General features: G+C 40.9%; 1 protein-coding gene across 6 annotated transcripts in view; it reads left to right on the top strand.

The window, feature by feature from the left end:
• LOC113169555 (unconventional myosin-XVIIIa-like) overlaps positions 1-27,520 on the top strand; it is a 57,504-nt gene extending 29,984 nt beyond the window's left edge. For 2 of the 6 annotated variants that reach the window (XM_026371067.1, XM_026371063.1), the window contains 22 exons: positions 427-492; positions 2,012-2,140; positions 6,821-6,964; positions 7,166-7,255; positions 7,421-7,540; positions 7,653-7,770; positions 8,959-9,086; positions 9,286-9,440; positions 10,321-10,444; positions 10,586-10,786; positions 11,038-11,148; positions 11,726-11,830; positions 12,022-12,168; positions 12,335-12,448; positions 13,392-13,508; positions 14,564-14,647; positions 16,661-16,798; positions 16,981-17,166; positions 17,264-17,403; positions 22,333-22,455; positions 23,055-24,495; positions 26,119-26,255. In XM_026371067.1, the coding sequence (XP_026226852.1) occupies positions 427-492; positions 2,012-2,140; positions 6,821-6,964; positions 7,166-7,255; positions 7,421-7,540; positions 7,653-7,770; positions 8,959-9,086; positions 9,286-9,440; positions 10,321-10,444; positions 10,586-10,786; positions 11,038-11,148; positions 11,726-11,830; positions 12,022-12,168; positions 12,335-12,448; positions 13,392-13,508; positions 14,564-14,647; positions 16,661-16,798; positions 16,981-17,166; positions 17,264-17,403; positions 22,333-22,455; positions 23,055-24,480 (3,966 nt within the window). In that variant the 3' untranslated portion in view covers positions 24,481-24,495; positions 26,119-26,255. Of the gene's footprint in view, positions 1-426; positions 493-2,011; positions 2,141-6,820; positions 6,965-7,165; positions 7,256-7,420; positions 7,541-7,652; positions 7,771-8,958; positions 9,087-9,285; positions 9,441-10,320; positions 10,445-10,585; positions 10,787-11,037; positions 11,149-11,725; positions 11,831-12,021; positions 12,169-12,334; positions 12,449-13,391; positions 13,509-14,563; positions 14,648-16,660; positions 16,799-16,980; positions 17,167-17,263; positions 17,404-18,011; positions 18,057-22,332; positions 22,456-23,054; positions 24,496-26,118 lie in introns of those variants that run through there. The other 4 variants (XM_026371065.1, XM_026371064.1, XM_026371061.1 and 1 more) reach the window with 3 other exon arrangements.
• Positions 27,521-27,768: the final 248 nt, after the last annotated feature.

Here is a 27,768-nt window from a genome sequence, read left to right as displayed (position 1 = left end):
ACAACAATTTACCTACAGTATACACAGGCTGCTAGATGGACAGGGAGTGATGCTGCCAGTGTACCTCTGCATAGGCTGTATGTGTTCAAAGCTGCAATAGCGGCAAGACCACCAGGGGATCATGAAGAATAAGGCAGGAGCAGGTGCATTCTGGGGGACGAGTTGTAATTGGTTTGTAGCTGAGGTTGGGAGGTTCTAGGGAGCCAAACTTTCCCCGTGCTTACTGTCTTACTTTCAAAACAAAATACAGCTGGGAATGGATGTGAGAAAAGAGGAAAAACTGCACTGTGCTATTAGTTCAGCATGGCAACTTTGGGGAGTTGTGGACTACTGAACTGTTACGGTGTCAGTAGAAGTTCCCACTGGACCCAGCAGTTGAAAGACTAAGTGTGTGTATGTTTGTGTACATGTTGTGCCTTTGCCCAGGCTGTGGAGGAGCTACTGGAGTCCTTGGATTTGGAGAAAAGCAGCTACCACATGGGTCTGAGCAGGGTGAGTAATGCCATTGCATCTCAAATAAATAAAAGGCTTTAAAATGATTGAATAAGCATTTGCCGTGAATCGGTGCCAGTTTCACACCTCTTTCTGGACGAGCTCGAAAAATAGAGCTGCGGCAAACACCTCTTTGTATGCTTTTTTAAAAATTTTTTATTTTTATTTTTTTAAAGGGCACTTGCTGTTTGGGGGAGTGTGTCTTTGATTACACCTGTCCTTCTTTGAGGTTTGTCTGCCATCCTCTTTTGGAGACCTGCCAAGTCTTGCCACTTCTTCCAGTCTTTTAGCTGGTGGCTACCCGAGAGGCATGTCTCTACCCTGCCTGATGATGTGACCGTAATTCCCTCTTTCTTTTCAGGTCATTAGAGCAAATTCTCGCAACTGATGGCCCTCTTTGTTTTTCACCACAACTGTTGTAAAGTAATCACAGTAAACACTGCCTGGCACACTGAGGTCTAATCCTATCAGCCGGAAAGTGGCCATCAGCCAAGAAGGAAATAAAAGGAAACAATAATGTACAAAACAGTGGAACTTATGCTCCTAGATATATACAGTGCTTATAAACACATGACACAAGAAGGGGTTGGAGGCGGCTCCACACAGTGGCACACTTTGGAGTGTGAAATGGGCTCAGAAGAAGACGAGCACAGTTGGCCATTCACAAAGCATTCCAGTAGCGTCTTAGCAACCTGTCTCACTTGCATGCCAATTACTTCGGGCCCTGATAACCTTATAGCAGTGGAATCCCAAACAGGATACATCTGTCATTGTAAATAACAACAGCTAAAACCAGTATAGTCGTATAGAAAGGATAACATGCATCTGGTGATAATGAAACACACCTTCTGCTTAAGCTCAACTAAGCAATTTCAAGGGTAATTTTCACCTATGTCATTGAATGTGTACCTCCTCCCTACTGGTTTGCAGATTTCTCTGCTAAAGCTGCTTGATCATTACCTGCTTCCGCTTTGTTAACAAATCACATATGGATTTGGTAATTTATAAAGCACTGGGGCTTGTTTAGAAAGACCTTGGGGTAGAGACAGTTTTTATTTTTTTCTGTGTGTCATCATCCATCCATTTTAATAGCTTGCCACCTTCATATCTGGGATGCACTTGAAGTAGCTCACCTCTCTGTGGTATTGGCAGGCCGTGACGTGATCTGCTTTCAATTAGCTGTTTACCTGTGTTTTACCTTTGGCCCAGATTGGAAACGGACAAGGCCGATTGTCTGAGATAATAACTTAATCACAGCTTTCTCACTTAGATAAGACTCAGTTGTCCACGGATTACACTGCTTCTTATTGATTTACTGCTTCAGTGCACTTATTTACTTTTTACCCAAGTTCTGTTTTAATTTTGCTCTCGTGCTTCACCCAAAAACATCACCACTAATTTTGTTCATGTCTAAATTAAGCATCTCTCAAAAATTGTATCCTGTATTAATAAGTCAATTTGATGTGTGTGTGTGTGTATGTGTATATAATTAAATTAAATAATTAATCTTTTGCTTTAGTTGTTCTTCAGAGCTGGCACCTTGGCTAAGCTGGAGGAGCAGAGGGATGAGCAGACCAAGCGCAATCTAATCCTGTTCCAGGCTGCCTGTAGAGGCTACCTGGCACGGCAAGCCTTCAAGAAGAGAAAGGTAGGTAGACGTAACACTGACGTGAATGACTTCATTTCAATTTGGTTTTACCTGAAACACCTATGGCTGTGGCTGTATTTATCTCTCACAAAGTCAAATCAAAGGTTGCAAATACAAAAGTATACTCTGAAAAAAACTAACAGAGTTAGTACAAAGACCATTTAAGTCCTTAGCTGTTTTTTTTTCTATTTTTTTTTCTGAAGTAGATGAAGAATGTGGGCTTCAGAGGCTGTGTTGCCTAGGAGTCCACCAGGAGTTGAGAGTTCCTTGTTCTGAGCTAATTTTAGCTCCTATTTGCTCTGCTCTTGGGGTAGCTCCAACCAGCTCTGCTGTAAATCTTCAATTAATTACAAATGTGTTCTCTAAATCTATCTCCCTTAACCCTCTCCCTCCTGTACTATAATCCTATCCAATCAGCTTCCCAAAGGGGGTATTTGATAGTGACACGTCACGTTATTAAACCACTCCTCTTATATTCTGCCTTATCAAACATGCTGCTCACTCACACACCAAGCTTCTCCACCCATTTTCTCCCGGCATGTGATGGGCCCATCTCTCCAGACCTCATACATGTCCCTTTGTGATGTATGAGCCCCACAGACCTTCTCCCTCTCTGTGATTACTATTTAAGTGAATGTGCAGCCTCTGTGGGCTGGTGGTGAACCTGAAGAAACCAGAATCAACGTTACTGCTCTCCTTCCACAGTGACACTCTGTTACTCACTAGATAGCTCGTTCACTTGCAAATAACTCTAGTAAAACTATTAAATTGTCTTATTTGTAATGAGGTAAATCGATGCAACCTTTCATGTTACTTGACATCCTTCCCTCTTTTGTTCCCACACTTTTACTTTGAGTTTTCAGAAATGGATGTTAGTTTAAAATCATGGTTCAAAGGTCATTCACACAGTGAAGCAGGCTAAGAGCCTGGTGCTTTCATAACCTGCAAGAACTTGAGGAAAATCAACAGCAAGGCAACATTAAAAATTGCTAGGCAACTGTGCAATTATAAAATCCATTAGGAAAAGGGCTATTTATTCCCTTTCTCCCCATATGCCACCTATCGCCTACAACTGTATTGAACTTTATTTTTATTCTAGCTTGTCATTTTATTACCCTTAAACTCCATTTACAGTGAGTTGACAAGAGTGTAATAAGTAACATGCAAGTATGAATGACATGAGAGCTGCTGCAGAGCGTTTCAAGTGTAGAGGCTAATCTAAACGGTGCACATGATAATGCACGTCATTGTTATGTTAATGTTATACCGGTTCCTCTCAACATTTAGTTCAATCCAATTAAATTAACGCACAGAATGCAGTTTCAGGAACCAGTTGTCTCTAGATGAAAATATTGATAACAGTCCTGACTGAGTGGCACAGTAAATATGAAGTTTTAAAGTAGGTGGATTAAACAAACAAGATATAAAATGTCAGGTGAGGTCTGAAGCCATGCTGGTAGCAGCTTTTTGTAAACCTTGCAGATGCAGAGGCAGACTTTGAATTAAGCTAAGCTAACCAGCTATTTACTGTATAATAGAGGAGTATGTGAGTTGTGTTGTTGTGCAACAAATACTTTACCATATGGAAATATAAAGACAAAAGGCATTCTAGTCCTTCCTATGAACAGATTATAATAATACATAAAGTCAGTGTTATGATATGTAGATACAAAAACATTCTGTTCTGTGACTCTTATGCTTGTGAACATGCAGTATATGATTCTGTGTTTGCTGGGTGTATTCACTGCAGTATACTCCAATGGTACACTGGTTCCACTATCAGTGTCTCTGATAGTGGAACAATTTAACAAGTCATGTCAAACCAGCAACTAAAAAAAAAAAAAACCTACTAAATGTTTCAGTGTTCAAAGCTTTTACCATTATTAGTTCAATATCTCCCGTGAAGTGTTGGACTGAGATGTGAAAATGTGCCTTGTAGAGATATCAGAAGTAAAGAGCAGAGAGCAATTTGGTTTGCTTTTTTACCTTTCCTTCTTGTTTCTCCCACTGCTCAGCAGCTGGCTTTATTACTGTTCAGCTGTTACATGATTGGTATACACGCTGTCTTCCAGAGGTGTTAAGTAACTATATATATATATATATATATATATATTTACTCAAGTGTGATACTAATCAACTAATAAATGAGGTTCTAATATTATGTATTAACCACCTGTCAGTATGTCAAATCGTTAAAGTCAGCACGATGCTCAAGCACATTTTCTTGAATAAATCTAGACTAGACTTGCATAAAATTCAATATTGTTTTAAATGCATTTAGTACTTTACCTTGGGTAATACATTTGAGGTGGTACTTCTACTTCTAGTGGAGTCTTTATGTAGGCAGGTACTTGGCCTTTTACTTGAGTATTGAGTTTGTGTACTTCTACTGCACCACCTCTGAAGGACATGTTTTCCCACTAAATTTCGTTCAGTTTATATTATTCCTGATTCAATTAGTGGGGAACAGAGTAGAAACAGGCCTGTAGTGGATTATTGAGTGATTTCCATCTCACTTTCTCTCCACATCGAAGAGTTACAGAGTGCTTTGCTGTTCAATTGTATAATAATCATCATATAATAACGTCCGCTATCACCCTTGCTGGTACCCTGTTATCCCTTCGTGAAATTTGATAAGACTTCATTGCCTCTCGCACTGTTTGAAGCATCCAGTCTTAGCAGGTACAGGAGATCGTAATTTGCCTCTGGAGCAGTGTAGATGAGTTTTGGTGAAGCCCTCTCAGACGCTTGCTGGTTGATGTATATGGATGTGACAGAAAGTCACAAGTTCCCTTGATTGATATTCTCCGGCATGTTAACCTTGTGAAGCTGTGCCAAGCCCATTGACATTAAATGACAAGACCACAATTTTTCTTGTTTTTTTTTTTTCCACTCTTTCGCATGTCTCCTCAAGGGGACACCCTGACATTTTAAAAGTCTGTTATTTTGCCTCAGCAGGCACTTACCATATTGGGTGTTTTGTCCTTCAGGTACCCTACAGATTTGTGAGTGTGTGTATTCTTTTTTCTTTTTTTTTTAGTTATTTACATTGAAAGTAGTGTAAAACAGCAAGCACAAGCTTTCTTTAGCCTCGTAATGCTATATCTATTTATTTGACATGTTCCTTTCATTGCAGCAGGTCTCACTGAATGTTAAAATATACCTTTATCAGGCAGGGGATTCTAAAGGATATGGCATTGATTAGAAACACGCATTCCCACAGTCCCGTATTGAATACCTTCTACTAAAAGGGTGTTTCTAGGCTCTGCACTGATATGAGGTACACTTTGATGGTATTTATATTAGTATAGTATGTATATATTGATATTTACCAGTAGCATTTTAAGGCCATGCTAAGGCTAGCATCTGCTATTCTAGTTCTTTTAAATAGTAATAGTGGTTAGACTAAAATCACATCAGTATCATAATAATATTAACATTGAAAGACAAACCAACAGCTTCCTTGTGCAATCATGTCATCGGGGCTGCTGCAGCAAAGCATTTTCCATGTTCAAGAAATCCCCTGAAAGTGAGCATAAAGTGTGTATGTGTGTGTGTATCAAAGTGACACGAGAGAAGGCTGCGGTGATATATTGCAGCAGTCAGATACTTACATGTGTGTGTGCACACTGCATCTGTGTGCATGCACACACGCTAAAATCACATTTGAAACTGTAATGCAAATGTTGACTATCGAGCAAGAGAATGGCAATGATGTTTCTGCCTTAATCTTGGCTTGCAAACCTAAATCTCAGCACACAGCCTCATAGTTGTCACACACTCTTAATGTGATACAGTATGAATACCAAAATGTTTATCCATGGTGTTCATGTCGTATAATCTTTTGTTTATTTTCAGTTCAATTTGGACTAAATATGACAAGTGAGACCCGTTTAAATCTTCTGTCAGAGATTTGGTGCATTTTGCTCTATGGTAAAGCTTTCACTGTGTGACAAATCCTAATTGGTCATAGAGAGTACCTTCAGGGCGAAATGTACCTGATGCTGAATTGTGTTGCTCTAATTGGGTTTGCCCATAATCTGCTGCTGCTGGAGAGCCTCATGCATAAGCAGCATGGAAATCGTGTAATACTTGGAATTAACTGCCAACATGTTTGATTTAATTAATCAAAAATTAGCTTCCAGCCTTGGAACACACTCTGCAGAAAATTCTCCAGAGGAGGATGGCAAGTCCTGGGATAGCTGCTAGTTCATAAACAAGTAATATAACACAAAAATGAGGAGTGCAGTGTTTTTCAAATACTGTTTGTCAGTGGGGAAGATGATAAGTAACACTGGGTGAGTTATGAAAAGCAATTATTCCATTGGGTAATTAAGAGTTTTCTAATTTTCTGGGATTGTTTCATGGACCACTGGTCACTGCAGCCTTATGATATCAGTGCGTTTCATTCTCTCGGCATTAAAGCTTGTTTACATATACTGCATTTAACACGAACCATTGTTTATTCTGTTACAGTAAAATTATTGTTGTCTCCGTCGTATAGATTATAAAACACCTATTTGTATTCGATGATTAAGTTGCACCCATAGCTCAAAGAAATTACATTAATAATACACCATCATTGACTCGATCTGTGCGTGTACACTACAGCAAATGTTTGTAATCACACACACTACTGTGTTCCTCTTTATGACTGCTTCTGTGTGTGTGTGTGTTTAGATTCAGGATCTAGCAATCCGTTGCATTCAGAAAAACATAAAGAAGAACCGTGGTGTGAAGGACTGGCCATGGTGGAAGCTGTTCACCACTGTCCAGCCTCTCATTAAAGTCCAACTCACAGAGGACCAGATGCGAAGCAAAGACGTGAGTAGACCTTTCAGAAGGATCCCTCTCAGCTAGACAGACTCTAATCCACGTTCAAAATGCACCACCTGCCACGGCAGAATGGCACTTCCTGTCATCATATGTTGATATTCACTGTAACACTTAATATTTTACAGTTTAATGTGTAAGATTGTGTGCAACCTATAGGAGTGTAAGCACTGTATAACTACTGTACTCCAGGAGGAGATTCAGCTGCAGAAATCGAAGCTCGAGAGGGTGGAGAAAGAACGAAATGAGCTGAGGCTGAACACGGATCGATTGGAAAGCAGGGTGGGTCCCTTCGCCTGTGGCAGTGCATGCTGGGAGGATGGTGTTTGAGATTTGTGGTGGTGGAGTTGCACATTCATTTCAGTAAACGATTTGATCCCTTACTTGTAGAGGAGTCATGGTGACTGTTTTGCAGTTTTACATGACATTGCGTCTGTGTGTGTCCAGATTGCAGACTTGTTAGCAGAGCTGGCTGATGAGAGAAGCACAAGTGAGTCAGCATCCCAGCTACTGGAGGCTGAGACTGCAGAGAGACTTCGCCTGGAGAAGGACATGAAAGATCTGCAGGCACATATATACGCTAATATTAAAAAGACAGCATTTCAAAAATGAAATTCCAATTTTTTTATCTGACTGACAGGCTCTCTATTTGATTGATGTGTGAATCTGTGCATTTCAGGCTAAGTTCGATGCCACGAAGAAACAATTAGAATCCCAGGAGATGGAGGTGATGGAAGCTCGGCTCATGAAGACATCAGAGCTCAACGGGGAGATGGATGATGATGATGATGACGCTGGTTAGTTGAGATAGAGTCTGCTAGTTGGCATCACCAAGCGGAGGTTTTCTCTGAGATTTATCCTTTCATGCATTTAATTCTATTAGACTTCTAAGATACGACTTGTGATGACTTATCTGTCGCCTCAGAAGCACCGTCTTGCCCATCAGTTTTTTAAACATTTGTTTTCAGTCCTCTAATTAAATGTACCTTGTGACACTTGCAACATCTTGCCCAGGCCTGCCTAATAGGCATGTCAGCTCAGGCCAGAAACAATTTACTGAACCACTCATGGCAGCATTGAAAAAAAAACAAAATCTCCCTTATACTAATTATAGCTGCAGGAATGAGTGGCTTTGTTCAACTGTTTCAGCAGGAGACAGACTTGGTCACATCTTGCATAATACTGTTAAGTATATTTTCCAAGTTTGGGATTTACCGCTAGGGGATTAAGATGTTTCCTCCCAGGCATACAACTAATGCCTTTTACTGATTGGTCTCCACCTGCTGGGAAAGAGGGCTCCTGCTGAGAGCATATTGTCAATGAGACTTTTTTTTCTGTGTCCCCCTCCCCCCTCTTCAACCCACCTCAACAGACAAGCCATTACAGAGCATATCAGAATTCTTAGATGAATGAGAAAATAATCGTTGGGATCAGAGCCGGTGGCCCTGCAAGTTGTCATTATGCTATATATATGCTAATGAGCAGCACTGATGGAGGAGCCAGTGTTGGTATGTGAAGGAGAAATGGACAGCCTCTAAAATGATAAGGCTTGGAAATGAACCTGAACCTGAATGTCTGCCTGGCTGCTGTTATAGTTCTGATAGCCTCTGACAGCTCCAGAATTAGGGTCGGCTAAGAACTGTGGAAAGTGCCACTTAGACATGTCCTTCTCTAACTACTATTGTGGTGTGCTCTGAATTCTTAGCTCAGGTTTATCCAAGATTAGAGTTGAAATGTAAAGGCTCCTTTGTAGTTTCCTGTCAAAAATGTTCACCTCATAAGGTCAGGGTTTGATGAAAGAAGTTTCCTTATGGATTCGATTATTTTGGTCCCTGAATGTGATGACCATCGCAGTCTATAATCCACATTATACATGATTCCTCAGCTTGTTTCTCTGGATGCCTCTGGTAGGCCTGTATAAAAGACAGGAGACACCCAAATGTCACACTGCCCTTTTTTTTCTGATTTGTATGTCTTTCCTCCAGGAGGTGAGTGGCGCATAAAATACAACCGAGCCATTCGTGAAATGGACTTCACCAAAAAGAAACTGCAGCAGGAGTTTGATGACAAGCTGGAGACAGAGCAGCAGAGCAAAAGACATCTTGAGAGAAGGGCAAGAAACATTTTGTAATATTAAATCAAGTGTATTTGCTTTATGACTGCCACACGCTCCCAGCATGTTAGGTGCAGGAATTTAATAATGTTATGCGGTGACCTGTCATTGAAGAATAACATAAAAATGTGTTTGTTGCGCGTGTGTGTGTGTGTGTGTGTGTGTGTGTGTGGTGTGGGTGTGGGGGTGCACACTGCAGCTGGCTGATTTGCAGACAGATAATGAGGACGTGCAGCGCACTGTGCAACAGCTGAAGAAGAAGTGCCAGAAACTGACGGCAGAGCTGCAGGACACCAAGCTTCACCTGGAGGGCCTGCAGAGCCGCAACCATGAACTGGAGAAGAAACAGAAGAAGTCAGTTTCACCTAACTCCCCAACCCTCCGTTCTGTCTGTCGCACGACCCAGTCTAGCAGTTTGTTTATCTGTTTATCCATACTTCTTCTTCTCGTTCTTCTCAGAGATGCGCATTACAGAGAACATATTGCTCTCTCCTCCTTGAATTGCCCAGCACAGACACTCTGACCCACTCCGCAGAACACTAAAGTTTTCTTTAATTTGAATAGTGACTGAGATGTTCTGTAATCTGTGGAATTGCATTAGCTGAGAAAATGACTCAGACTTTAAGCACTTGAGAAGCTATCGCTGTGGCAGAATGTGATCTCTCCCCTGTGGCTAATTGAAGATGCTCTGTGGGTGAAATTATTTTCAGCTGCGCTTCAGAGAGAAAAACAGGGAATTACAACGAGCTGACAGCATGAAACACTTAGCTGTTAAGTTCACTAACCATAAGTGCTTCTGCCCTAGACAACTGAAGAAAACATTTTGCACATTATTACAACCCAATTGTAAATTGATTGCTAATGGAAGGGGATAACGGTTGAGGCTAAAATAGAAGTAGTGCTGAACTGATGGTGGGCTCTGTGACAAGGATAGCTCCATAAAATGAAAATTTCCTAAGCAACTGAAGTTAGATATTGAGTTAGCAGACTTAATGTTCAGTGTGATGTTTTTTCATACACAGCTATGTTGCGTCACTTCACAAAAATGTAATATTCTGTTATGTATCTCCTGTAGTTATTAGTCATCTGTGAACTGGCACAGATTAACACAAAGTATAATTAGATGGTCTGTGCATTTTAATATGATTTTATCAACTATTCAGCTGAAGCCAAAGTCTTATGCATAATCACTGTCCTGCTGAGCTGCCTCTCAATCTGTGTGTGTGTGTTCCAGATTTGACCTGGAGCAGAACCAGACTCAGACTGAGGTGCAAAGAGAAAAGACCCAGAGGGAGAAACTGGCTCGAGAGAAAGACATAATGAGTGGTGAGATGTTTAACCTCCGCCAGCAGCTGCAGGTAAGCCTCTTTGCAGAACATACTCCAGATGTACTGTGATGTTCTCTTTGCGGAGACTGCACGTCTGGTCTCTCTGGTCTCGGTATGACATAACTGGGCTGGTCCAGACATGCTCATTACTGTGTCTTTTCCTACCTGCAGGACAAGGAGAATGAATTGTGTGCTGCAAATATGAAGGTGCAGCAGCTGGAGGCAGAGCTACAGGATTTGTCCTCGCAGGAGTCCAAGGATGAAGCCTCGCTCGCCAAGGTCAAGAAGCAGCTACGCGACCTTGAAGCAAAGGTGAAAGACCAGGAGGAAGAACTGGATGAACAGGCTGGAACCATCCAGATGCTAGAGCAGGTACGGGGTTGTTGTGGCAATACTGCAAGGATACTTTGAGTGTTTACTGCTAAAAGCAGTTTTTATCCAGCTATTATGTATTTTAAACTGAGAGATATTGTTATAGTACTTTCTTTTGTTAGATGGGATATTTCTTACTTTGGGAGCAAATCAGAGCCTCTGGTATGTGTGTGTTTTTGAAATCTGTGTTTGTGCATTTGAATTTTTATTTGTGCCATTACTGCACGTGTGCGTTCCCATTCTGTACTCAGACCAAGCTACGGCTTGAGATGGAGATGGAGAGGCAGCGACAGACCCACACGAAAGACATTGAGAGTAAGGATGAAGAAGTAGAGGAGATCAGACGGTCCTGCAGTAAGAAGGTACATGCAGCCTGTCCGCTCTCAACTTGTCTCATTTTGCACATCTCTCTATTTAAACCTAATAACTAATGAGACCTGGACAAGCAGGAGACACACACTTGTGTTCACAAACATGTTAAAATTCATCCTACCTCGCATAACCCAACTTATTAAGCTCTTGAATTGGTTATTTCAGATGTATATTGATTTTCTGAGTGTGCTCCGAGCTGTGTACAAATATGCTGCATTCTAAAGAAGAAAGTGAAACTCGTGCTTTAGCTGTGCTCAGACACTGTGTAACCATTTATTAGGAATAGTAAACACAAAATTAGCTAAAATTCTTGCATGCTCCTTCCCAACAAACTTCGAAATACAAATGGTGTTTATGGTTCTTTTCATCTGATATGTAGCCAGCTTTTCTTTTCCCCAAGTCTGTTAGATCTGCAGGATAGCAGATCTGTTCTGGAGGGAACTATTTGTCTTTGATGTGTGACAGCAGCCATGTCTAACAGGATGGTCGATAGTGTGTTCAGTCTGACTTTGTTTATCACTGGTCATCTGTTTGTGCATCCTGACACTCTGCGCATGTGTCCTGCAGCTGAAACAGATGGAGGTACAGCTGGAGGAGGAATATGAAGACAAGCAGAAAGTGCTGCGTGAGAGAAGAGAGCTGGAGACCAAACTGCTGAATGCCCAAGACCAGGTATTTCCATCACTCCTGGCTCTAGTCTCTAGTCGGTGCAGTTAAGTGTGTGTGATTCAGTGTGGGCCACTTCTTTTGATTGGAAAGAAACTGCTTTTGAGTCTTGAGAGGTGCTGTGGGTTTTAAAGAAGGATAGAAAAAAACATTTATGTGTAGCAATTGTGGCTGGAGAAGAGTGTTTTATCACTCAGGTGAACCAGAGGGATGTGGAGACAGAGAAGAGGCTCAAGAAAGACCTGAAAAGAACCAAAGTCCTCCTGGCTGATGCACAGATTATGCTGGACCACCTGAAAAGTAACGCCCCCAGCAAGAGGGAGATTACTCAGCTCAAAAATCAAGTAGGAACACTTTGTTGGATTTCAGTAGAAGATTTCAGAAAGTTTGAATCCGAAATAAGATATAAAAGATGTGAACAAGCTGCGTACATCCTTGATCTTGGCGTACTAATGTTTTGCTCCTCTCCTCCTCCCTGGTACATTTTTCCTTCCTCCTGTTTCCCCACAGCTGGAGGAGTCAGAGTTCACTTGTGCTGCAGCAGTGAAGGCTCGAAAGAGCATGGAAATTGAAATAGAGGACCTGCATATCCAAACAGAGGATGTGGTCAAAGCTAAGATGTCGGTGAGTTTTGATATCTATTAGCTCCCTGTCCTGAGGGTGCAACATGGGAAATGGAGTGGAACTGCATTAATTGTGTTCGACTTGAGCAGGCTTCAATCCTAATCGGTTCTGCATATTTTGCTAACGCAGTATGGTATTGTGTGTTGCTTTTATGAGCCCTAATCAACGTCACTTATAAAAAAAAAAAGATAATGAGAGATACCTGCACCTAATCATTTCTGATTTTGACGAGAGAGATACATGTGTAAATATTTCTGTTGCCTCCTTTTGATGAGCAAGTTAAAACAAAAACAACAAACAATGTTTAATTAATGGCAGCCTGGTGCCTATCACGTTTCAAAATGGAGCAGGGCTCTAGCATTAATATGCATACATCATCAAGCCATGGTGATATATTAAAATAATAAATGCCCTTTGGCATATGTCTGATTTTAACATTTTGTTGTAATGGATAAATAAGCTTTGTCGAATACTTTTTTTTTTTTTTCCATCTGCTCATTAATGGCTGTCTCTTGAGAGGACTGCCTGCATTTCAGACTGAGGATGTTTGTGTCTCTGGGGATGACACACAGAGCGCTGTGTGCCTGTGCTTTGCTTGTTAATTGCTGCATTTATGGCAAGGGAAGGTCTTGTAAATGTCTCAGATTAGAGAATGAATATTGAGGGCCCCAGTCTCCCCCTGAACACAGGGGATGAACTCTAAATAGGACATCACCAGTATGCTGCACTGGCTGCACTTTTCCCTGCCTAAATGAGCCAATTGATTATCTCCAATTGGTCTCATCCTCCAGCCTGAACCTCGTCCAGATTGTGTTTCATCACCATTAGATGAGATTCCAGGGCTGCCACGGCCTGGCCAACTAATGACCATTTATCATATTCAATAGCTCATGAATAAATCCTGTCATTCGAAACTGAAGTGTGTTCTCTCTTTATTCCTCAGCTGGAGGAGCAGGTCAGTCGTCTGCAGAGGGAGAAGAACGACCTACAGACACGCATGGAGGAGGATCAGGAGGACATGAATGAGCTTCTGAAGAAACACAAGGCGGCGGTCGCTCAGGTAACTCGATGCCTCAGTGAGCCTTAAAAATATCCCCCCCAAAAAATCAAGTGCTTCCTTTAATTGTTTGTATTAAGTGATTATTTTTGTATGAACATTGTGGGGTAGCATCTCTCTCTAACGTCGACATTCACATTCTGTTCTTTCCTGCATCTGAAGTAGAGTGGCTTTGAGGTTTGGAGGACATACTCCCCTCTAAACACAGTGTGTGCTCTGCAATCAGGGCGATGCAATCTGTTCTACAGCACATCACATGACAAATAATCTGGCACTGATGTATTGTGTTCATTAACCATTTGCATTGAAAGAGCTATATATACATATACAGTGGCAGGAAAAAGTATGTGAATGTTTTAGGAAAATTATGATTTTCAGCATTAATTTGTCTTAAAAGAGTATTATCAAATATAATGTAAAATAATAACATGAAAAAATCAGTTCTTTCATGTCTCTTTCAAGAACAACCATAAAAACATCATAGTGATAGTGGAAAAAGTATGTGAACCCTTTGAATTAATAATGGTTTAATCTGTGTGTCTCCATTTGTTGATTGTTTGCCAAACACTGGTGAATTTGGTCAAAGTCTTTGACATCACTTTGTAACTATTTTTTTTAGCTTTATGAAAATCAACTTCTCTTGATTGTAGATTCTCTGAAAGCTCCTTTTGGCGAGGCATGGCTCACATAAGCACATTCTTCCTCAAAAGTGAGAGTGTTTTTTTTTTTTTTTTTGTCAGTTGAAGTACAGACATTACATTTGGGAGTTCAGTCCACAACTCCAAACAAATTTTCTTAACTTATGCTAACATCTGACTCCAATTAGCTTGTTTGAGGTCATTATTCAAAGGGTTCACATTCTTTTTCCAGTTGCACTGAAAGGTTTTAATGGTTGTTCTCAATAAAGACATGAAAGATCAAAATAAAATAAAAGAATTTGCATTATTTTTACATGGACACTCATATTTTTTTTTCTGTTACACAAACTAATTCTCTGGCTCTTCATGTTGAATCTGTGTATGCATGTGTGTGTGTGTGTGTGTGTGTGTGTGTACTAGTCTACCAGGGACCTGAGCCAGATCAGTGACCTGCAGACCCAGCTGGAGGAGGCCACAAAGGAGAAGCAGGAGATCCAAGAAAAGGTACAAGGAAGTATTCAAAAGCACTATAGTCGCCTGCCAGGAACCTACTCGCTGCCTCAACACTTCTCTCTGATTAGACCTCAGCTTTCAGGGTTTCTCTGATTATTGTGACCAAAAAAAAGCTTCATTTCTATGGCAGTTTCCTTCCCAAAACTGCAAAGCAATTTGCATTTAAATAGAAGGAATCCGCAAAGTCAGGGAGGGAAATTGTTCTTTTGCCTCTCTGTAGTCCTATTGAAAGAAAGGGTCATGCACATAAACTTGGCAGCCCAATTAGATAAAGTTAGAGACAAAGCACTCATTATTGCCCTTTCAATAGCTCTCTCTCAAGCTTCATTCTTAGTGTAATTCTTGCCAATGCATGATTTCTTTTTTAAAATATCAGACGGCGTTTTGATAAATCAAAATGTGGCAATTGGACACGAGTAAGAAAACGGTGTTGAGTGATGTGGTTAGTTTGCTCATCCGGTGACGACTCGGCTATCGATGCAATAAAAATGCAGATAATTGGGAATAATTGCAAAAGCTTGTTCAAGCATCATTCAAAAGATTTGAAATTAATTTAAAAAAACCCAAAGGTGCTATTTTACTCTCTCACGTAAAAAAAAAAGATGTCTTCAATTCATATTTAAACATTTAATCACATTGTGACCTAGCATATGTTTAAAAAGACCTAGAACAACCTAGACGTACCTCGCATTTGAAGAGTGACTCTGAAATACAAGATGATTAATCGATGACCAGCAAGGTTAACATACAGAACCAGGATGGTGAACACAGTAAAAATCCCACCTGCTGAACATCATTAACATTGCTGTTGCGAGCATGCTGACATTAGCATCTGTTGATTTCTGTGCAGTTTAGTGTAGTTTCTGTGTACTTTACGGCTCGGCATAGATGTGGAATCACGTGATCAAAAAGGTTAATGCACCTGATTTAAGCTGATGTTGATAATAGTGCTTTTATAATGGCAGTGCTTTTCTGATGGAGGTGGAGGTGGCGTATTTGTTCAGGGGATGATATGTCATGTGTTAATGCACGGCCCCTTCCTTAGATGATGCATTTGTCGACTAAATGAATGTCAGCTGGGCTGCTGAAGCTGAATTTTGCTAGAGTACGATGATCTGTGGCGTGTGTTTCTGTTCACATTGTACATGCTCAGTCTCAGAGTGACTGGACTTTCAGAGGGTGCTTTCCTCTACACTAAACAAGCACAACCATCTGTCTTGAACAGAATGTGTTTCAAATATAATCACAACCAGACAGAATTGAGATCTTGCAACAACAGACACTGGTTCTATTATTTTCAGCAATGCACCTGCCAAAGCTTTCGTCCACCCAAGGTCTATCCGTCCGAATATTTTGGCTACATTTGAGACACACAGCAGGCTGTAAGGCGCTGTTAAAACGTGCCAGAGAAAGCAGTGATAACCATCTAAAGCGTCTGACCTTGAAGTGGTTATCTCATCCCCAGTAGGAGGGAAATCTGACTCCTTTAATAATATCAAAGGAGAACTCCAAATCCTCTTTGTCTTAGATGCAAAGTCCCTCATTAGGTGCCATGCCGCCTTTTGGGCCGGTGTTGTTGTGACGTATCTCTCTTCCTTTTATCAGTCATGAGAAAGCGTTTCAGAAAGGACAAACGTGCTTTGCATGAATCTCAGCCTTTTCCCAAAGCCTGTGAAATTATTGTATCCTGAACCGCAAGCTCTTCTTTTAACCATTTGCGGTAGATTGGGGGGCTTATCTGGAGCTCATTATTCAGACTGAATGCACAATATGTACATGGACCAAGATGGATTAAATTTACACTAAAAAGGGTGTGGAAAAAAATAAACATTAATTTTTTGTTAGTACGTACACATGACTTCAGCACAAAGTATCTCACAGCCCTCACGTACAGCAAAAGGAAATGGAAAACCAGAGGTCAGGAAAGAGGTGTGCAGTGAGCGCCGCTCCTCTGGGAGTGATTGTGTGTGCTTATCTGTGTGTGTGTTCGTGTCCTCCTTACAGCTTCATTCGCTGCAGAGTCAGCTCGAGTTCCAAGAACAGTCCATGGTGGAAAAGTCTCTTGTGAGCCGCCAGGAGGCCAAGATCCGTGAGCTGGAGACCAAGTTGGAGTTTGAGAGGACACAGATCAAACGTTTAGAGGTGAAATAATCCTCTGTGTGAACAAAATACTGTCTGAACCTATAAGAGCCTACAGGACAAGTACAATTTTGTAATTGGAATAAAGTAGGGGTATCGTGCCCCTTGTAGTTAAGATATTGGTTTTAAAAAGCATCCGCAAAGCGTTAATATTGAAAGAAGAAAACTGTTCTTCACTTCTCCAGAGCCTGGTGAGTCGTCTGAAGGAAAACCTTGAGAAGATGACCGAGGAGAGAAACCAGCGCATTGCTGCCGAAAACAGGGAGAAAGAACAGAACAAGCGTATGCAGAGGCAGATAAGAGACATGAAAGAAGAAATGGCCGAGCTGTCAAAGAAGGAGGCTGAGGCGAGCCGGAAGAGGCATGAGCTGGTAAGTCCTCTGGGGGCTGGGAGACTTGAAGTGATTCACGGCCGTTTACACCATAGGAGGTAACCGCACGTCTTCTGTGCTTTGATTCATTCACCAGGAAATGGACATTGAGAGCTTAGAAGCGGCAAATCAGAGCTTACAAGTGGATCTTAAGCTGGCCTTTAAGAGAATAGGTGACCTGCAGGCGGCCATTGAGGACGAGATGGAGAGCGACGACAATGATGACTTAATCAACAGGTACGGGTGCATCAGAGGATACTGTATGTAGCTGGAGCACACTCTCCTCATAAGTACAACAAAGTTACCAGAAGAAGTAGAACAGCAGTGAACTGCTGTTTTTTTTTTTTTTTACCTGTCAATCACAACTTGTATCTTTTCATTCTCCTTCCCCCACATCTTCCTACATCAGTTTCTCTCTAACCCCTTTTGTAGTCTGAGTCAGACTACTCTCCGTCTGTTCCCCAAATACTTCTCATGTGGTTTAATTCTGCTCCCCGTTTTGATCTTTTGTCTCACTGCTGGTTTTCCCTGTTTGGTTACTCCTTCCCTCTTTGCAGTAGGGTTGAGGGTTATGCTAGCTCTGAGCCCACTGAGGTAAACACTGACTGCAATAATACAGACATCTAAAAGGAAGACGTTAAACACACTGGCTCTGTTTGAGCAGGAGGCCAGCAACAGCACGAGTTGATTTACTGAGTCACTGCCTTAGAATGGATAGTTATTGTATGTGTGCGTGTAAGTGTGAAACTATTATTGTCCTCTCATTGCTCTGCTGTTTATGCATCTCACCTCCTCTGATTCTCTTCTTCTTGTTCCCCTTTCGGTGTCGTCGTCACTCCTGGCAGTTTGCAAGACATGGTGACAAAATATCAGAAACGAAAGAACAAAACGTGAGAATGGAAAATGCATCCTTTGTTTCTGTCATTATGGTTGTGTTTTTTTTTTTTTTTTTTCTCTTCTTCTCACCTTCCTCAACCACAAAAGAGAATAATGCAGTATTCCTTATCCTGTGCTGTTCACAATAACACAGTGAGGAGAAGTAATTTTAAATAGATGAAAAGCTGTGTCTGTGGTATACATCTCTGATAAAGGCTATGCTTAAAGCGTGGCCCCGGTGTTTCATTTTGTTTCATTTTATTTTGTGCCAAGTGTCTGGATGTGTCTGTACGTAGTCGGGCTTGTTGGATATTTCAAGGCTTGTTTTTCCTATTTTCACAGCAACAATAAGTTATTTGAAAAATCTAATGGCACCCGGGATGCTTCACACAATGTTAGAGGAAATGTAAACTAGAATGGTAAATGGAATACAAGTCTAAATGACACCGGCATCTTGCTTTAAGCCAATCCCGCTGCTGTGGGAAACTCAAATGAAAAAAAAACAGCAAGCGTTACAGACCTGTGGTAATACTGCATCATTGTCTCCATGAATACTTTTGTGTCCAACATCATATTCTGCTACATTTGCAGCAGCACCATAAACCTTCAACACGCATTTGTTCGGATCAGGGGTTGAACTTATTTTTGCAGGAGAGGCTCTGCCATAGCACATGTAACAAGCCAACAATATTACTCGTCACAAGTTGCTGTGACAGGTCATATTGTAGCGATAAGGACTGAGAACAGCAGGGACTCAGATTTAAATAGATTTTGAAATCATTACATTATATTTGATTTCTTTTTAAGAAAAACAACATATGTCACTTAATGCAATAGAAACATATGGTAATTTTGATATGAAGTCATGTCTAACTATACAATTTAGGAAGTAATTTACATTTTATTTTGTGCATTTTCAAACATAAAGAGATGGTAAGAACCAACCCCTTTACATGTGCTCTGGTCTGACCCATAACAAAATTTGTGCGAGCGACGTTTGTAACTGTGAAATGATTGCAGCATGCTGAATGTCCATGGCTGCATAGTCAGCAAGTGGTGCAAGACAGTGATGGCACGACGCACTGCTGAAGTGTTGTCACCCAGAGCTCTGCTGCTCAATTCCGTGCATGCAAATGCTCCACTAATCCAATCTCATTTCAGTGTTGTGAAAACATTTGCGTTTAAATGTGAATGCTCAACTTGTCTCGCTTGTAAAACGTGTAGTCATTGATTGTGAATGCTACATATTTTCTTTTGACTGACAAAACTCCATTTTGCTCCCATTTTCATACAGTGAAAGGATTTTTTGCGGCATGTTAAATAATTTAAACCCTCATCAGAGCCTATTAAAGAAGAAGAAACCGGCATGGTATCGCGCTCTTTATCAATTTGTTTTTTTTATTGTTTTTTTTTTTTTTACAAATCCATCAGACAACCAGTGTGTAACAGCACTCTGCTTTTCTTTTTGTGCAACCTTAGGAAAAGATGATGATTTTCCTTGTTTACTTAATTACATTTTTCCCTCCTTCGACATCATTGCATTAGCAGCATGGATGAACAATAATGGAGGAGGTGATTTTTCTTGTAATTATGAAGTGGATTTTCCAGATGATTTACATTATTATTCAATATTTTTGTAGCGGATGCTTCAAAACAGAGGTTACAATAGCAGGATTATTTTTATTATTACAGAAGGCGATAATATAAGAAACGCTCTGGGCTTCCCCCCCTCACAACAGCAGGTGTTTTTTTTGTTTTTTTTTTTCTTTTAATCTTCACTACAATTTGCTAAATCTCCCTGAGTATGTGAATTACTCATCACAGTGTAGTGCATACTGTTTTATCAACATAACTCGATGGCACTGTGGACTTTTCTGTCAAAATGTAAATTGTTCGTGTTGAATAGATACCATAAAAATACTTTGTTGATACTACAAGTGCTAAACTGATAGAACCAAGCCATACGATATTTGATGCTGACTGTAAGCATTTGTGACAAAGATTTACAACCAGTGCAGACCGATTGTCAGAAGCGATTAATGTTCATTTCTAAATTCTTGGGGCTTGTTTGTATCTACGAGCCTCAGGACTGGTTAGCTAGTAGTGGTTGGCCAAGGACAAATTGTTTGTGACACCATTTGCACAGCACTCAATTGCGAGCCACCTTTTATTTTGTGTGTGTGTGTGTGTTTCAGAGAGAGGGGGGAAGAGGGAGATGATATTTCTCTGGGCTGGTTTCAGCATTTTGTTGTGTAATATATCATGTTAAAAAGTCAGAGCATCACAGAGCTGACAAATGGGCAGCATGTGTAATCAACTTGCCAGTGTAATGAACCTATTATCTTTTTTATGGTGAGCTTTTATCAGTTATTTAGCGTGAGGAGGGAAAGGGAGGGAGTGGAAAATAAAGGGATGACATTTAATAGCTGAACTCGGACTCACAATTTCAGCTTGCTACCTCATGAAAAACCCAACAAAATTTAAAATGAATGTTTTTTTTTTTCTATAGACTGTGATATAATCCAGCCATTAAGTCTTTCTGGGATCATTATCACCTACCACGCAAAAGGCCTGGCCGTAATGGTGATGATGAGAAAGTTAAATATGTAAATGCTCTTAGAAAGCTTGAAAGCCCGAATGCCATTCAGTCCAAGAATTGAAGGCTTATTTCTGTCTGTGCTCACTTCTTCACAACGCTCACACCCCACCAGCACAGCCGCCACCTTTCTTGTGTAAAAAAACAAACAAAAAAACAAAAAAACTTGCTTTTAGGCAGACTACTGACAAAAAAAAGAAAGACGGGAGGAGAGAGGGCACTCTCTTCTCCAAGGAAACATGACTGAATGTGTGACATAAAGCTCAGTGACAAAAGCTCAGATTCTCCTTATACACATTTCACTACGTGTTCCGAGGTTAAGATAGATAAGCTTGTCGATGTGTTACCTACATCGCTGTTTCTCATTTTTAATGATAGTCAGCCGTCTGCAGACATACGATGAAATATATCTACAGTTCTGAGCTGTACAGGGCAAATCTTTTAGATTGATGTAGTGTGGCTCCAAAAGATACTGAAAGTAAGGCTATGAATAATAGCAAAGATGAAACTCAAAGTCTGCAATAAATCAAGAAGAATTGAAATGTGCAGCTCCTTTACAACAACCCTGCCATCAGCGTTATTAATATACAGTATGTTGTCATGTGCTGAAACCACCGACCGTATCATGCCGAATGTAGTTTTCTCTGACAGCAGCACACCCAAAACGCAGTTTATATCGTTCTTCAGAACATATGTGGCTCTGTGCAATTTTAAAACTTGTTTACGTGAAATGTGAAAAATGATTCTCACACATTATGTAGCCAAGGAAGACTCTGCATCTATCACTGTTGTTAGAAGCAGTGTGTGCTCAAACAAATGGAGGGTTTTATTTATTTATTTATTTATTTTTTTACCCAAACACATTTCGACTGTTATTGACTTAGAGGATGTGTCGCTCTACCCTTCGTTTCCTCGCCATTTCCTGTCACATTAACCTTCCAGGACAATGGGGTGCATAATTCAGAAAATGCACAATGGATTTGGAAACAAATGAATGAGGAGTGACCTTATCCAGGTGGGATCTAGCTAGCTTTTTCATCACACTCTGCAGGTCTCTGTATATTGATTGTTGTGTCAAGCACAGGGCCGTGAGGCTGTCTCATGGCTCCACTCCAATAACAATCACCAGGAGCAGGTGACACGCCACACAGATGCTAGCAGCCCAGAACCAGCCAAACAAGTTAATTATACCTCCAAGAGCTTCATCTGCAGTTAGTTTAGTTAATGTGTTTGCTTCCTTTATCTTTAAAAATAACAACAACAACAACAAAAAGGTCTTGAATGTTCAATTTGTAGAGATTACTACCTCATATAACCTTGCATGTTTACCTGTAGCATATCTGGATTGCTTTGCATCATACTGACCCCTGTTGTTATTATTATCTAATAATAAAACCAATTACTAACAATGTTTTGTGAAATTACTAACAAAAGGTTTCTGAAATGCGAAAATGTGACCGTGACGCTGCCTAAAATATTTTCTCAAACAAGTCATTTCTTGTCTGGAAATCTCTCGGATTGGATTTTGAATTATAAAAACTATAATAATCTAAATAACTAAGTTTAAATATGTAATTCGTATGGAAAACAAACGTTTTTCAACTAGATGATGAGAAATGACTTGTTATGTGGGAATATTGCGTGCCAGCGTTTAAGATGCTTCTCACAGACTAGCTGGTTTTGTTTCTTCACAGTGGGGATGAGGCAGAAACAGATTCTGAGGTGGAAGACCGTGTGGATGGAGTTAAGTCTTGGCTCTCGAAGAACAAAGGCTCCACCAAGACACTGTCAGATGAGGGAAGCCTGAAGAGCACCAGGTTAGTGCTCATGTCCTTTGGCATCTTGACACAGTATAACCATGTACATCCCCATGGTAGCCCAGTGATAAAACTACCCACATTCCCTGTCTTAAAATTGCCCAGGGGCACTTTGCAACAGAAGGATGGGTATTTCGTGTGATTAGGTGTCATCTCTCCCGGTAATCGGTCTAATGACAAGAGGCGGAATGGCGAAGCGGCTGCTGTCACATTTATTGAAGTGGCCGGTGGCCAGTTGGCACGCCTGCTAAATGACGCCTCTGCTTAAGTTAAATACATCTTCTCACAGGCTGATTGCTTCACTTTCTACTGTACATAACAGAGTCAGTAGAGTCAGTGGACTGAGGTATTGTATATGTTCCCTGACTTCTGACTGGCCCCAAGGACAAAGTGAAAATGACAGATTTATTCTGTAACAGTCTGACATTAGAGACACCACCAAGTGACAGGGCCAATTATCAGCTGTGGTGTGACACACTGTATTATGCATGAAGGTAAAGTTTAGATTGTTACCATTAAATTTGCAGAGTTTCTGTTTTTTTTTCCTTTATTGTCATGTTGGATGTCTCTGGTCCTGATTTTATTACGTAACCCTTTAGATATTCAGCAAATGCAGACGTCAAAGATGTGAAAGAAGTTAAGGAGAAGATGAATGATGGATGTAAAGATGGCAAAGAGGTAGAGCAGAACAGATCAGTGTCTGTCATGAGTTCCCTAAGCTACAGGAAGCGTTCCAACCTGAAAGACTCCATAGGTGGGACAGGTGATGAGAGCTCCCTCTTTAGCACTCTGAAAGAGCAGTCTGACATACCAGGGCATGCAAAAATGCGCAAAGCCGTGTCTAAGTCTGGAGAGCTCCAGGAGGACCGGAAAAAGAGCCAGGCGCAGGACGACTTGGACGACAAAAGCTCTGTCATCTCCATGGCCTACTCCGAGGCCACCAGCAGAGCCAGGAAGGGCTTGGAGTCCCGCTGGACCTCTCGCAGCAGCCCTGAATTTGATAGGGAGTCTAAGGGGTTCTCTGTGACTTCCAGTAGGATGTCTACCAGGAGGAGCATGTTGGACATGGAAGATGACAATAAGTCGACAATCAGTAGCGTGAGTCGCTCTAGCCCCAGATCACTGCATCGTAGCACCTCATGGAAAGAAGACAAACGCAGTAGCTCACGTTTGTCCCTTGCCCGCAGCTGTGGCCTCAGTGAATTTGGCCTGCATGTGGACGATGACGACGATGGCCACAGTGTCGCTTTTACTGAAGGTGGGACTTCATCTTACAGCCCTCGCTCAGCGAGTCGCAGCTTCTCTAATCCGCCTCAGTCTCGCACCTCAGAAGGCAACGTGCCAGATATGTCTGATGTTAAAACGGTCACCCACCGCAACTATTTGGACCCTGATTTGGAGGCTGCCATCAATGAGGTGCTGAGCTTCAAGCCCATTAAGTTTAAGCGCAGCAAACTCGATGAGTCTAGTGGTGATGAAGATGCTGAGAAGAAGGGTGCCGGAAGTGAGGAGAGTAGAAAAAAGGGAGAAGACACAGGGCTTGGCTGTAGCACATCTAGCCTGCTTCGCTCTACATCAAGCTCTGCTCTGGACTATGGCAACCGGCCGTCCAGCACCATGAGTACCAGCAGCTCCCGAAGTCGTAAAGACAAGAAAAGCAAAGTCTCTCGGTCGGACTCCTCCTCCTCAGATGACCGTCACAGCAGAAAGAGCTCAAGGGGGAAGAAGGGCAAGAAATCAAAGAAGGGATCTAAGAAGAAGAAGAAGCAAAGTGAGTCAGAGGATTCATCCTCCTCCTCAGAGTCATCAGAGTCCTCTTCCTCCTCCTCCTCCTCTTCCTCCTCCTCCGACTCGACTATCTCCTACCGCAGTTCCAGCAGCGTTAAAAGGGCCACAAGAAAAACATCTGAGGATGAGAAGGAGCCCACAGGTCGTGGGACTCCTAACAAGAAGGAAACCAAGAAGAAGCAGAAGAAGGTGGATAGCTTAATGATGAAGTACCTCTACAGGCCTGACAGTGACTGATCCCAACAGCGGAAGGTGATGCGTGCTGTGACGGTAGCCTGGCATGTGCGAAACGGATTAGATTTCACTCACTAAGTTTGCTGTGACTGTAACTGACTGTGAGTTACTAACTGATGATCCTTATAAATCTGACTTGCTTGCTGTGTTCTTCACGTGTCCAATCAGAGCAGGCCGCCAAAAATTATTTCCTGCAGTATACTCTAGTGATTTGATACTCTAGTGATACCACATTTGCATTGCTCACACGCTCCCGCCACTTAAGTTGAATTTGTAAATGCTAATATAATGAGATTTTGATATGTTTAGCGTTGTACAGTATTTTGTAACATAGTTTACCTTAGATTGCATATGGATTTATTTGTCCCATCCTCAGCTACAGTGCACCTAATCAGACATGCTTGTGTTTGTAAAACAGAATTTCTTTTTTTTTATGTTGTAAAGATGGATACTATCTCTGCAGGTGTGTTTTTTTTAATATAGTTATGAGTATACAGTGTTTGTACGAGAGTAGTGTCTGGCTGTGGCTGCTGTTCAAGCCCAAACAGATGTTGGCAATGAGACAAAAATAAAATTACACAGATTTTTACTTTAATATGTTAATTGAGAAGAGTTTACAAAGGTGAGACATGACTGTTGATATCATTTAGTATAAACACTACATCATAATTGTAATGCTAAAATTAGCGTTCGGCTTCAAAAGAGTATCTATTTTAAGATTCCTTCTGCTGACAGTTTTAGCATCTTTGATTCCTGTGTGATTTAAACAATGCGAGGCAGCTGAATTGACTTCAGTTGGCCTTGAACATGTTATGTTTGCTGGCAGGAAAGTTGAGCAATGTTCAGGGGACTTAATATAGTACTGACCATGTCACCATGTCATCAGTATATGTAGTTTCCCAGTTTATTATTCCTCCTGTATTCAGACTTGAAGTACAGAATGTCAGCACTGATAGTTTTACCAAGAGTTCTTCTCTGTAGTACATATGGCAGCCTGGATGAAACAAAATCTATGAATTAAATTGCCATTCAAGTAATGCAATGATTGTGATGCTATGTGTTGTCATGACAACATAATCTGAGGATGTAAAGGCCATCTCTATAAATGAACTAACATGAGCATGGTAGGTAGGAGAAGCAAGGTATAATGTGGGTCACAATCCTTTTCAGCCATACCTTGAGCTATTGATTATCATCTATTTCTCAGTCACCTGCACAGTCTGTCGTTATGTCTCTGTCTTCTGTCTAGTTACTAACGTTGTGCCAGAGCCACAGTGCGTAAATGTTTCTGGATATGACTTATATTCAGAGTGTGGTGTTGTGTTGGTGTCTGTTATTTAATCACAGGACGCTGTTTCATCAGGAACAAGGGTCCAATAATTCCGTTCATGCATGTTTCCGATATACTAATTAACCTTAAAATGAATACTTCAAGCAACAGTGATAACAATGTGCACATACTGTATGCAATGCACACTATAGAGGTTGTGTTGTTCACTGCCCGGGGATGACTGTGGATCTTGTAGTCTTAGCTGCTTGTGGTTTCCAATCCAATAATTTCGCCTCCTTTCTTGTTACCTTTCAGTGTTGTTTCCCAGTAATGATATAATGGTGTGTCTGTGTGTTTTTTGGCTCCTATAGCCCTCCCATGTACCGGAGACACCTGAGTCATGGCAGGTCTGATGAGGAGGATGAGGTGGACAGAGACTCCAGCAAGCAGACGCTGAGGCAGAGCGACAGTGAAGGCACACTGGGAGAGAGCACATCTTAACCCAAACTCAGGTCACCCTCGTGCTTTTCAGTAACAACAAACACTCAGAGGGGACACAATTATTTCCCTGCAACTTTACAATCACTTTGCAGCTGGCAAGAGAGGCCAGCTGCTTCCAGAGGCAAGGACAGAGAAAAGACACACACAGACACACACACACACACAATCACAGTTTTCAAATAGTTTAGCCTGGACATTTTCTCATATTTATAGTATAGTATATCCATGCACATGGTGAACACACATTGCTTCTATGACTTGAGTGAACTTTTTCTTCTTTATTTAACACAGCACATTGAGTAGGTAGTTTATACAGAACGGTAAAGTTGAGCACTCTCAGAAGAACCTCTGTCACTACTTAATTTATAAGAGCTGCTTTTCAGGCAAATTTAAGCACCCCTCAGTGCTCTCCTCTGACTATTCAGATAGCTCTGCCAAGAGGATTTAGATAAGCCCACTCTGGCTGGACGTCTTCAAAACGGTCTGACCAACTATTAAGGCTGTTCTTATCTCTTCCCCATTAATGTGGATGAGCGCAGAGGGAGGAATTAACCCCTTCTCAATTAATTATCTTGCTGTAAGTTTACGTGTAGCTCTTGTTCCAAGTTGAGATATCTGTCATTTGAACAGAGTGTTGCTGAATCGCAGTAGCAGACATTGAAGTAAAATAATTTTGGAAAATAAATTTTTATTTGAGCTGAGCTGTTAGATGTGTAAGGATGATCCCCATTCAGACATTTGAAATCTTTAGAAATAGATTTATAGCGAAATATCATCTCAGCATATATATCTATATCTATATATATTTATAGAGAGCGATATATATGTAAACATATAGATAGATAGATTTGATATGCATATGTGGAATCAAATCATAAACGTGAAATCCAAATTAAGCAAGATTTTCTAAAGCTAGTGAGAAACCTATTTTATTAAGATAATGATTGTTATATTCCTGAGTTAGTCTTTATTTAAGTGGTGTACAATGCTTTTGGTGTTGCTCTTTCGAGGCTCTGACCTGTTTTTGTCCAGATATATAGAGATATCATAATTTATCATATATTTCTTGAATGTCATATTTCTTCAAAGTTAAAGGGAATGCATTTGCTGTTGTAAAGGAGGTTCCTATAGAACTTGCAGATGCAGAGACGTATGGTGTTTGTTTTTGATTTTGTGGTTTGTTTGGTTTTTTGTTTTTTTTGTTAAGATGCATAAACGATGGATTTCTACCATACAGAATAAATTAAAACTCGTATAATGCTGAATCGTGAACAGTGTCCATTTTGTTAACTACTTATTAAAGGTTCACCTTGCATCTGCGGGTTCCAGCGGTAAAAGTACTACATCATCTCGTGGTCTACCTATTTTAAGGTGCAAAAACCAACATATGGACACTGTTTGCTCACTGAACTCTCAGTTGTTTGCACATGAGAAGAGGTTTGACTTAGAGGTTTATTCATGAATAACAATGAGTAGCTCTCTAAACCATATTGACTGACTTTTTTGCTCTAAATAATTTT

Source organism: Anabas testudineus, chromosome 14 (assembly GCF_900324465.2).
Source record: "Anabas testudineus chromosome 14, fAnaTes1.2, whole genome shotgun sequence".
In the NCBI taxonomy this organism is placed as follows: Eukaryota; Metazoa; Chordata; class Actinopteri; order Anabantiformes; family Anabantidae; genus Anabas; species Anabas testudineus.
The sequence above is the reverse complement of the archived record's forward strand: the minus strand, read 5'-3'. Positions and strand labels throughout refer to the sequence as shown.